A 12,570-nucleotide genomic window follows, 5' to 3' on the forward strand; every position below is an offset into this window, starting at 1 on the left:
TGACGGCTCTGGGGCCATTGCTGGGAATCTCTAATACCGGATAAAAGTGGTTTGGACCAAATCGGAGACGGAAATTTGTTTGTGTTTTTGCTGACTTGCTTGGCTTTGAGGAGCTCTTTGGGGGGGTTCCAGGTGTATGTGGGTGAGATTTGGGGTCTGGGAGCACTGCTGAGACACTCTAATCTTGATTGCATTTGCTTTTCAGGAAATCCGTGGTGGAAAACTGGAGTTATGGCCTAGCTGCACAGCGCGTTTGGACCGAAGGCCGAGAAATATTGTAAGTATGAGATTTTCCTTTTGGGCTGTTTGGGGGTGTTGTGCTTTTTGGCGGGTGGGTTGGCGGGTCTTGGGGCATTCCTGGGAAGGTCTAATACCGGATAGAAGTGGTTGGGACAAAATCCATAAGGAAAAGCCTTTTGGCACTTTTTGTAACTTAGGGTTCGTTAGGGTTAGCCCTAGCAGCAGGATTGCATGTGTTTCGGGGTGTTCTATATTTTTGCAAATGAGTTCTGGGGTCTTAGAGCACTCGTGAGAATGTGTAATTTTGGTTGCAAGTCATTTGAAGAAAATCCATGGTGGGAAAGGGGGGATTTGGCTAAAGAAAGCCTCTGCCACTATTCTTAACTTAGTGCTCGTTAGGGTTAGCAGTATTTCTATTGCATGTGTTTGGGTGGGGGGGGTTTCGAGTCTTGGAGCGATGCTGGCTATGGATACTTTTGCTTGCTTGCAAGTGGTTTGAATACAATCCACGGTGGGTAAGGGGGTATTTGGGCCTACTTTTACTTTCGAAGTACGTTTTGTCACCAGTTTTCTGCTAGGCCTCGTTTTTTGAGATCTGATTGGGGGTCTTCTACATTTTTGCGACTGGCTTTAGTAAGGGTCTGGGTGGGAGCACTGCTGGGAAGGTCTAATTTTGTTCTAAAACACAGTTTACAGTACACCTAGCTTGAGGGGAAAGATCCGCTAAATTAATTTGCCCATACTTATTTATCCTTCAAAAGGTGACTCAGACAGAGTACGCACTTTCAAAAATGTTGCACTGTCTATTAGGAAAATCAAAGTGTGACTTTTTGCACTACACAGCGTACATACCTTATATTTATTTATCAGTGCTGTTTTTCGTTCAATAATTACAGGCCGAGTTTCAGTCTGTGCAATGGGGAAAAAAGGATGGAGTCAGGCTTCACATTAGCGAGCCGCAATTCAGCATCCGCCAGGCAGGCAGTGGACAGGGTGTCTTCTGGTCACCAACATTGATGGACGAAGCGTCAGCTGGAATGGAGGAGTGCCACTAATAAGAGGAATTGTTTGCTGCATGCAACTTACTTACCAAATTCAATAGGACAACTACAACAATACAGATACAGTATCCATTCTTTTCTTCTATGAGTGTGTGTGACTGCATTTCTTGGATCTCTCTCTGCTTCTAAATTGATCCCTACAGCCATTCTATAGGTTTTACTTCGGCTATTTTTTAAACCTAATTTAATGTAGCCCTGTACTGTCGCATTCTGTCATTCACGGTTGTCGAAAGTACTACTTACTTTTCATTAACAATGCATTCAGTAGTGAATGCACTTCCTTTATGTCACATAAAAGATTTATGGTTAGCTTTGTACCCAAAAATTTCTTTATGTTCAATTATTGTTTGTCCATGCTGTGCTTTATTTTTTTTCTCTCAACAAAACCTACCCAAAAAGAAACCCCCATTCCCATCCATTTTACAAACCCTAACCCTCTTCCCCCGGGCTGTGTGGTTTTGCTTGATGTGTGACTAAATGACATCAATAATTCCACACACTTACTGGGGAGGATAAGGTCATAGCAACAGGCTGGTGAAGGAATCCGAGGATATATTCTAGACTTACTCAGCTTCAGTACTATTTCTTGTAGTAGCAGCCAATGTCAAAGAAATCCTACACAAGTACAAGTTATACTATCAATACTTTACCATTTGTTACGCTACATTGTGGCACTGTTGTATTCTAGTGTACTGTCACCTGCTATATTCTCTATCGTACCGTTGTTATGCTACAGTAAGGACAAACCAGGTTTAATTTTCTTTTTTTCCATAGCCATGCAACTGCCACTGTGTCACACCACTAGTACCACCGCAATGAGGAGAAAATTTCATCCGCCCTGGATTGCAACTTTAATCGCCATTTTCCGTGGAGCCAGCCCTGGGCCTAGCCCTACTTTCAAACAGAAATTACAGGTAAGATAAGCGTTTGGTTGGAGGTAGTATAATGGAGTATTAGGAGAGACGAGAGATTGACGGTAGTACTACTAAAGTCCTAGGACTATTCAGGAAAACAAACTTACTGTTAAACCCCCACCCACCAGACTCAAAAGCAGTAAAAAACAGGTATGGTAAGATAAAGTTTCAAAAAGTATATTTTTATTGCCCTAACAAAATAATCTCCCGCAAGACCCTCCCTAACCCCAACGATTGTCCTTCAAAAGTCCCCAAAAACCCAACTCCCAATTCCCACCCCCCAAAAGTCTCTAAAAAAGGGGCAAGGGACACTACGGCAGGGTGCTGTTGACTTTAGCAACCAGGGCATCATGCTCCTTGCGGAGGGTGGCATGTTCGAAGCGGAGGCCCTCCACCGAGTTCTTATAGCTTAGGACCTCCTGCTCCAGGTAGGACAGTCTGAGGCATAAGCGGCGCCGGCGTGCCTTGCAAATACTGTGGGGTGCAGCTGCTGTCTTTTCTGCTCGGCGGTGGCATTTGGCTTTGGTAGCCCGGCTCCGTACCGCTGGAGCACTGCGCTGGCTGGCAGCCCGCACGGAGGAGGATGCAGCTGTCCCAGTGGATGTTGTTGTAGTACCAGACTGCGTCTCCTCCTCCAGGGCCACCAGTCGCCGATATTCAGCGACAGTGGCATCCAGCCTCCGTTGCCAGGCTATTCGAGCCAGCTCCCTCCTCCTTGATGGTCTCTTGGATTTGGAAGGAGCAACTATATGAAGAAAGAAAGACATAGTCTGTAACCGATGCTCCTTAAGATTAACACAAAATGATTGAGCAGAAAGTTGTGTCACAGTACAAGTAGCAAATTGAAAGCCCAGTACATAACTATTGAGGACAGTATCTATGTAACCTCCGACTTCTTCATCCTTGCTCCAACATTAGTGGGAGTTTAAGGAACAAATTCTACGAGCACTATGGACTTCCATTACAGTCGACTATGACAGTACACCAGTCTTATTCTTATTCTTCTCTCTTGTTTAGGAAAATTGGTACGTTATCTTATGCAAGCCGGCATAATGCCAGCGCAGTGAACTTGCACCCGAGAAAAACAGATGCACACCATGGTGAGTGAGACAGACTTGCGTTACTGTACCGGTCCAGTACATGCAGGTGGTGAAGCTCTTACTTTTCTATTACGGGTGGCACTGAGAATACTCTGTTAAAAGGGCTACTGCTTAATTAATTTAGCTTTCACCCTATAGTGCAAATGAGTATTAGAAAAGGAAAATGAAGAAGCTAAATAATCTGATTATCTATCACTTCTCATGGGATGTATTTGATGACATATGGGATTACTTTAGGTGCTTTGCTTATTATTGAGTGAACAGTGATACACCCACACATGAATGACTTACTACTACTAAACTAAAGTTATTAAGAGAGGTAGGGAGTGTCCACCGTAATAACCGGATATATGCTGTGCTTGCAGTTGCAATACAAACTACTGCTACTATTCATGGTAGTATTTGGACAAAATTACAACTTCTTTTCCTTGCCTTTCCTACACTGGAACGGACGTGCGGGTGCGGTGTTACATGCTCTTCAAAGTAACACTTAGTTCATCCAGTGACTGTCTACTCTCTCTAGATACACATATGCTATCTAAGAGTCAGATAGTACCATGAATGATCCAGGCATCCATCCATTCAAAGTATATGCAGACATACAGTTTCTGTTTCACCCACCCAGGCTGTTCCCTTTCCACCCATCCTTGCTTCATCATTCACCCAGCCATGCACCATACCATATTCTTTCCTTCCCAGCCACCTCGGGGACCAAGCAAACACATATCATTCTTCTTTGCCAGTCATCATTACATTTCTCGTCCTTCCACACTTACTTACACCCTTCTTTCGCTTTTCGTTCATCCCATCCATCAAGTTAATCTCAGATCTGATTGGGATTCTTCTCGCCAAAAACTTCACAGCTAAGTCGAAGTACATTTAGAGGAGGCTACTACCTGTTTTATTTATAATACACCCGTGCAGAAAGCACACTCTGCAGTCTTCAATCTCAATAAGTAAGGAATATATAGCTTACCTCTGCCCGCCACCACCGTGTTATCCCTCACAGATTTGTCCAGCGCTTCCACCGCCTCCTCCCCAGAGTTGTCCTCGTCCAATGCCACCACCACCTCCGCGCTGGCCCACCTCCAGATGTTCCACCTACAAAGTACATTTAATAATGTTAGAATACACAATTCACTACTATATAATATTTGGTCTATGAGGAAGAAAGAAATGTGAAAAAAACAGTATACAATTTAATAATTTGTGACTGTCTACTCCAAAGTAAAAATGTCCCTTTTTCCAGGGAAGGCTGTTGTCTTGCTGCACTTTTTGACACAACTGATGAATGCTTGCTTTTTATTTTTAACACGCACCACTTTTTCTCCTAACAGACAGAAGCTTGACTTCTAAGAACACGAGCAGGATCAAGTTCAAACCAGGTGAGAGCTCGGCTCGACCACAAGAAATGTGTCCAATTAAGCGTCAGCACTAAGCACTTTTCCATTTTCAGTTAAACGTTTACTTTTATGACAAACTTGATTTTAATAAATGTGTTTACTTTTAATAAAGCTTTTAAACTTAAATAGACTCTGTGGTTTTTGGTCCTCCAGACTAGAGTGGATGAGCTAAAGGTTTTGCAATTTTTGCAAGCATGAGTCTGTGCCTCTGACATCATTGGGGATCAATCATCGGTGACTTTGGGAGCTAAATGACTCTGCCACACTATCTAGTCAGTAAGGAGATTGGAGGTTCAACTACAAAGTCTGTTATCACTGAAGTATATGGAAAGTCTAACAGCACCTGTTATAATTGATAAGCTAAGCAATGCATTATTTAGTGTCCATAGTTCTGTTTGTGCAGATTTGTCCCTGCAACAGTAGTAGAATGGATTGTCCTCCTATCCAAACCAAAAGTAAAGTAGTATTTTATTCTTTCTTGGTGGTCATTCACCTTTTTATTGTTGGCAATTGTCAAAGCATAAACATTTAGAAGACTTGAAAAGACATTATGGAAAATCCCAGAGGACTGCACTCAGTGCATTGAGCTATTGCTGACTAGAATGGGAGTCCAATGGAATTGCCAAATATGCAATCTTAGTTAGCTACACAGACAGACTAATAAGAATAATCTAATAATAATACCACACGGAGTCATAGTCGAGGCAGGATAAGAATTTAGATCCAGTCTACAAGAAGATCTAAGACGATTTAGAAAAAATCGAATGAGGAACGCTAGGAAAAATTAAGTACTCTATATTAAAATTAAAACTTACTGGGGCCAGCAAAGGAGCCCTCGCCTGCCCGATCCTGGCCTGCATCCTGAACAGCACCCTCCTCCTCCTTCTCCTCCTGTGTCCTCCTCTTGCCCCTGGGGGTAGCTGATGTACAACATGAAAGAAAGAAAAACAGAAAACATGGATGATATTTGTCAACCAAATCAAACATTTCAAAAGAACTAACAAAATATTTTGGCGAAATAGCAAATAGACAACTATTCCACGGGATATATTATTGACAAATCTCATGTGGTCTACTACGGTATTAGTATTGCTTGATTTGCAGACTGTCGAATTGGAAACTTCTTATGTAACTCACTAAACAAAGTACTAAAAAGGTTTGCCTAGGATTGGCAGGCAGCAGTCCGCAGCACGCGAAGTGACAGCCAAAGTCCAATGTGATTGCAGATCAGCGACAACACTAAAGTTTACTACTACATTAACCAGTCATTAAAATACTCAAACTATCAATCCACCACCACTATTTCTTCTTATCGCCATGTGTACAAAGGAAGGACTGGACTTGAGTCTGTAGGGGCTGATTTAGAAGCCCCTTGCGGCTCTTTTGCTCCATTGTTGCGTGACTTTTGTGATGCAGCGGCAGCACAAAAGAGGCGCAATGGTGCGGCGTATATTAACAACGTGACGCATATGGGAGAGGCATCACGTTGTAAAGCCCTGCGCCATCAGGGGGCGTTCCGGCGCAAGGGAGGGTGTTTCTGCGCAGGAACGCATCCTAAAAGTGGCTGAGGGAAATCTACAAGATTTCAATCACTCACTTTAACGACAATGATGCGTGACTCAAACCCTGCGCCTGCTTGAAGCAGACGTACGGCTTGACGCAGCATTGGGGAGATAGGGCACCCCAGAGCATTGATGGAGCTGCGCCATAGTTGCGACGCAACTCCAGCAATGCGCCGCCTTTACGGCACAGATGCATAACGCTTTGGTGACGTTTTGGGCCCATGGTGCGCCGCATTGTAAATACGGCGCACCATGGGTGATGGTGGCGTGGCGCACAATTACTGGCGCATCCCTGCTACTTTGCAGCGATGCGCCGGTAATTACAAATCTGAACCTTGGTGTGTAGCATTACGCAGTTCTTTAAACTACACTCATACATAATTTCACAGGCCAATGAAATTAACACAAAATCGAAAACAAATAAGCATATTGGCAACACTACTGAGAAGGAGAGCAGTGCACCTGAAATGCACAGAAGATTTTGAAATATAATGTACCTACAATGTAATGAGCAGCATTATTGCTCTTGGTAAAAAACAAAAATTTGCAATATAATAACACGGCAGGAGAAAACAGAGTAGTAAAGAAATAGCTACTACTACTCACCAAGCCCGGGGATCTCAAGGCCAAGGAGGTCGAGCAGATCTCGTTCACGGGTCAGGACATCCGTCCAGCCGTGGGTGGCCTGGTTGTAGGTGCGCCGGACCCGAGAGTGGTGGTACATGGCCCGGCACACCTTATCCCACCGCTTCTGGCGCTCCCGGATCCCGTACCCGACACCGATCCTGCCGCCTGCCATGATGGTCCTTGGTTGGCGGCGCTGAACATAAAAATGAGTGCGCCCACCTCCTCCGGGCTAAAGATCTCCCTGCTTACGACCTGCTCCCCCCTCAAATGCCCGCACGGGAGCCGGGCACGGGGTGCGGGACCCTTCCCCTTCTCGGGATGCTTCCCGGCTCCCTTCACCATGGTCTGGGCGGAAAGGAATAAAGAAAATAGAATAGGGAAGAGAAGAAAAGAAAAGAGTTTAAAAAAGTAGTTTAAAATTAACCAAAAGTAGCAGTAAACACAAAAATATAGGGCTAGAAAAATAGAGGGATAGATAATAAGTAAAATAGATTAAAAAAAACTTCAAACAAGCAAAGGATGGGAGAGATTTAGAGAGAATATAAAGAGCATGCCCAGAACCATAGCAATGAATGAGAAACAAGATGGCCGCGCCCGTTCACGACCGCGCGGGTAAGTTCGCGCGAGATTTTCCTCGCGAACACTCGCGAAATTGTACTGGCGAGCCGCACATTTGCGAGATTACACTTCGCGCCCGGAAACGGAAATACGTCATGCAAACAAGATGACTGCGCCCTTGAACGACCGCGAGGGTAACTTCGCGCCTTGCGCTACAAGCGGCTCACGAAAACGCACAAAACCTTGCGAACTAACATGCCGCAAAAAAACAAATCGCATATTCGCACAAATTCGCGGCTTCCGAATCCGATCTTGCTCGTTTTTGCGCCCTGCGCATCCCGCGAAATTGCAGAAAAACGAGTTTTGCAAAACTGAAAGCACTCGGCAGGTGCAAGAGTTCAAACTCATCATGAGTAACCATTCCCTGTAGTGCTTCCTGACTGGGGCCCCTCCAGAGTTCAGTTGCTAGTTGCAACAATTGTATGACCCTGCTCTGACCCTCACAGCAGGCTCATAGAATAGCTACAAGTAGGCCACAAAGGTCCTGGAAAAAAAATTGCACTGCAACAGAAAGCAAATTACTGATAAGGAAGCAGTTGCCAGACCAGGAATTTTAAAACAGTGACACATTAATAAACTAACCCCAAAATAATTCATGTCAGTTGAAGCAGGGCAGGTGTGCTTGCTTTTCCCCCCCATAATCTACAGTGATGATGAACCAGAGGGTGGCATTGATGTAACAGAGGGTGGCATGGGTGAAACAGAGGGTGGCAGTGGTGAAACAGAGGGTGCTGGGAACCTGTGATGATGAACCAGACGTAGAAACAACATAGTCGCGACCGTTGCGAGCCGACAAGTAAGTTCGCGATTGTGAACTAGTACCAAACCCTCGCGAACTGGCAGAAACCCTTGCGAACACAAAAAAAAGAAAAAATCCGCAAATTCGCGAGAATTCAGGGATTTTGCGGATTGCGAGTTCGCAAAATTTGCCCATGCTTAATGAAGACCTCCAAGGCTAGAAGTGGCCTCACCAGGCTAGGCCCTGGGGTGTTCTGATCTCAGAGCTGGCAACCCCTGACCCACTGGTCCTTCCACAAGGACTGTGTCCCCACCACCCCTCTCATGCACCCTCCCAACTGGAGAGGTGCTGCCAGCCACCAGAACTGATGGGACATTGGTTACAGCCACCCCCGGCTCACCTAACACCTTAGGGTCTCCCTCAGGGAATGGCCTCACACTATAGACCGGGCCCTCCCCCTGGTGTTCCTTCATGGAACCAACCAGGCCTTGAGACTAGGCTTTGAGCACCTCAGGACACAGCCCACTCCTACTCCTTCTCCTCTGAGACAAGACATGGGACCCTACACCCCTCCCACTACTCTGGGACCTATCTGGGCTACCACAACCCTCTCCTACCTCACTTGGTTGGGGAAAACCTGAGACACCCCCTTCAGGATCACCCACAGGTGCTTCTTCAGACCCTCTGGAATCCACCAAAAGGTCTGCTTCTGGTACGAGTTACCTGGGGTCAGAGAACTCACACTCCACTAAGGTGTTGGCATAGCTCTGGAAAACAGGAACTTACAATATGTCTTAAATGATTGAATCAGACAGCCCTACACAGGTGTTAACCGAGCTACTCTTTGCCTCACCATCCAGTGCCCTCCTTGTGGATCATCTGCACAGGCAGCCCCCTCTCCGTGCAAAACACTTTTATCTCCTTCAACATGTAGATGTACAGGTGACATAAGTTGATTTCCATTTTATCGAGACTTCACAGGTGCAACAACTAACCAGAGTCTCAGTATCAAAATCCTTCCAGGAGGACACCAGAAAACAGAAAAAAACAGTATGTGGTTGCATAATGGTCTTCAATATACTAGTAGTGTACATCAATCCCTGTATGTTAGGCACAAAATACAAGTAATAATCCCCACCGCTGACCACCAATTGTAGAAATGGGGGTCTCTAGTTGGCAATGGTTTGAACCTTTGTCCAAGTAGGGACCCTTGCTTCTAGTCAGGGTAAGGGAGTTATGCCCTTAGACAACCCTTGTGCACCCCCTTTGTAGCTTGGCACGAGCAGACAGGCTTATCTCAAAGGCAGTGTATAAAGCATGTCTACACACATACAGTATTACAGTGAAAACACTATAAAAGGAAACCACACCAGTTTAGAAAAATAGAAAATCTTTATCTAAAACAAACAAGACCAAAACTACAAAAATTCACAATCTATGTATCAAGATATTATAAAAAATAGGTTATGTATACAAGTAAAGCTTGTAGCAACAAATACTCCACCTGGAGCTATTATGACATTGTGACATGAAAATCCCAAAGTAACAGCGCTGACCGCGAGGTGCACAGCATCGGGCCTGGAGTCGCACTGACCCCAAAGTATAGTACCTTGGTAAGTGATGAAAAAAAAGACAGTGCACAGCTTTGGAAGGTGATGCTTAGTTGGCACCAGTTCCTTACGTCCGCAGGGGAGGTGAGGCATCAGATCCTTACAGCGATGCAGGGGATGTGAGGCATTGGTTCCTTACTGTTGCCAGGAAGGTGACATTGCAGTGACTCCGAGGTGTCGGTTCCTTACGATGGTGCAGGGCCAATGAATTCAGAAAGTAACCCTTGTCAGGTATCGGCTACGCGAGGATGAAGCACCGGTAAGCAGTTCCCTCGGCTCCAGTGCAGACAGCAGCCTTGGTTATGGCATCGGAGTCGATACGGTCCAGCGTCGGTAGGCCTCGGGTTGCTGTGCAAGTCAGGGCAGTGCGTTGTGCACTTCACGAGAAGTACCCAGGGCCTCGTGCAGGTCGCTGCATTGCTCACCAGTGTCAGTGTTGCTTTTTCGCTCTGTGGAAGCTGAAACAGAAATTTCAGGTACAGGAAGACAGAGAAGTATTTGTGTCCCTGAGACTTCAGAACATGAGGCAAGCTATACTCCAAGCCCTTGGAGATCTTCTTCAAGCAGGATACTCACAGTTTTTCTCCTTGGCGGAAACAGCCACTGCAGGCCAACCCCAGACAGCACACAACAACAGGGCAGTACTGCTCCTTCAGCTTTCTCAGCTCTTCTACTTGACAGAGGTTCCTTCTTGAGTCCGGAAGTATTCTAAAGTTCTGGACCACAATAGTTATACTGCATTTCTCTTGTAGCAGAAAGGCTCTGTGCTCAGTCCAAACCAGTTCTGTCCTCTCTGGTCCAACTTCCTGGCAGCATTGTGTAAGGCAGACCAGGCACATTCAGGTGAAAGGAAATCCCCGCCCCCTACTCTAAATGCAGCCCAGGTCTTTTCAGCCCAGCCTGACTCATCCAGGAAAGGAAGGACACACCTCACCGCCCCAGTTGCTGTCTACAGTGGATGCATTTCCCCAGCCCAAGTCACTGCAAAGCCAGACAGTCAATCCACAAACCAGCCGAGGCACACAGGATGTCTAAGCAAGAAAAAACCCACTTCATAAAAGAGGTATTTTCAAATACACAATATAAAAATCATCTTTACTAAAGGATGCATTTTATATTCTGAATTCAGGCATACTAAACTCCACATCCAACCTTGTCCCAGGGGGAACTTATACTCATAAGATGTCATAAATAAACTCCCATCCTATCCATAGTGAAAAAGGAAATATACTGTATTTCGCTAGCAGGACATGCCACACACACCAGTACATGTCCTACCTTTCACATACACTGGACCCTGCCCATAGGGGTATTTTGGGCCTACATTTAGGGTGTCTCACATGTACTAAAAGGGAAGGTTAGCCCCTGGCAAGTGGGGGCACTTGTCAAGTCATCCTGGCAGTACCAAACTGGGCACAGACAATGCAGTGGCAGGTCTGAGATACATTTACAGTTTACTCATGTGGGTGGCACTCAGTGCTGGGGGCCCATTAATAGTATTTGATTTACAGGCCAAGGGCACATATTGTGAACAGTACTTGGGACTTAGTAGTAAATCAAAAAAAGCAAATAATGGAAACAGCAATCCATAATAACTATTTACACAAAGAGAATATTCACTTTAGCACTGATTAGCAGTGGTAAAGGGCCCAGAGTCCTAAAGCCAACAAAAACAACTAAGAAACCAGAGGGCAAAAAGAAAAGGTCTGGGGTAAACCCTCTGAAAAAGCCTGGTCTAACAGAGGCCACGTGGTCTAGCCTATTTTACTGACATAACATTAGCTGTATAGTTTCATCAGGGGCTGGTTGATTCCGAGGGCTTGAGCAGCCGTGAAATTAGATCACCCGGTTGGAAGGTGTCTCCATGCCCAGACCCTCATACTGAAAATATGTTGCAGAGTGGCAGAATTGGGAGGACAGTAGTGTTGGGTTCAACCTAGCCCCTTGTATCACCCCGGGATCTCTGGACCAATGAAGTCCAGTGACATATGTGCCTCTCTCCTTCCACGTTACACAGGAGTGGAGTCTCGGCTGCGCAACCTCTGAGAATTGATTCCAGTGTCCCCCCATTTCAGCCTGAGGTCTGAATCAGATCAGAACAACATGGCTCCACTTCTGTCCACTGGTTTGAAAAGGTCATATCGGTCCTCATCCCACTCACCTTGTATTATATGATACATATCACAGACAAACTTCAATTTGTTCTGTTTCCTTTTATTTAATGTCCTGCAACCACTTTGTCAACTCCTCAACACAGTTCGATTTGATCTCCTGAACAGTCCCTTTCCCTTCCTCAACTAAACAAGTGCCTAATTCTAACAACCAACGACAATTTCAAGCTGAGAACAGGAATCGTACTCAGACTTGGCAGACAAGGGCACAAAGCCCTCACAAACCATGAACGCCAAATAAAGATTTAATATATTAATTTGGCCAACACACATTAGGTAGTGTCAAAACTGAGTGATCCCACTAACCCTCCTATGAGTAAAATCAAAATCGAGCCAGTCTCCATATGTACAAACATACACATTACGAATGACATTCCCTCACACCTAAGATGACCACATAAACAAGATCTAACATTTCCCAAGTCTCCCACAGGGATGACTGAAATTGTCCATATTTTGCTTCATCCACCTCATAAAGTATTTTTAAAACTCTGCCAACTTCATGAAGTTCATTCTGTTGGTGAT

The 12,570-nt window shown here is 45.2% G+C and overlaps 1 protein-coding gene across 1 annotated transcript; it reads right to left on the reverse strand.

The window, feature by feature from the left end:
• Positions 1-2,526: 2,526 nt before the first annotated feature.
• Positions 2,527-7,079, reverse strand: LOC147690030 (uncharacterized). Its single transcript, XM_086936631.1, has 5 exons — positions 6,887-7,079; positions 5,530-5,638; positions 4,631-4,642; positions 4,292-4,401; positions 2,527-2,960 (listed from the first exon to the last, which is right to left on the reverse strand). The coding sequence occupies exons 1-5, from the start codon at positions 7,077-7,079 to the stop codon at positions 2,527-2,529; spliced, it is 858 nt and encodes a 285-aa protein (XP_086792757.1).
• Between the last annotated feature and the right edge of the window lie 5,491 nt (positions 7,080-12,570).

Source organism: Lissotriton vulgaris, chromosome 9 (genome assembly GCF_964263255.1).
Source record: "Lissotriton vulgaris chromosome 9, aLisVul1.2, whole genome shotgun sequence".
In the NCBI taxonomy this organism is placed as follows: domain Eukaryota; kingdom Metazoa; phylum Chordata; class Amphibia; order Caudata; family Salamandridae; genus Lissotriton; species Lissotriton vulgaris.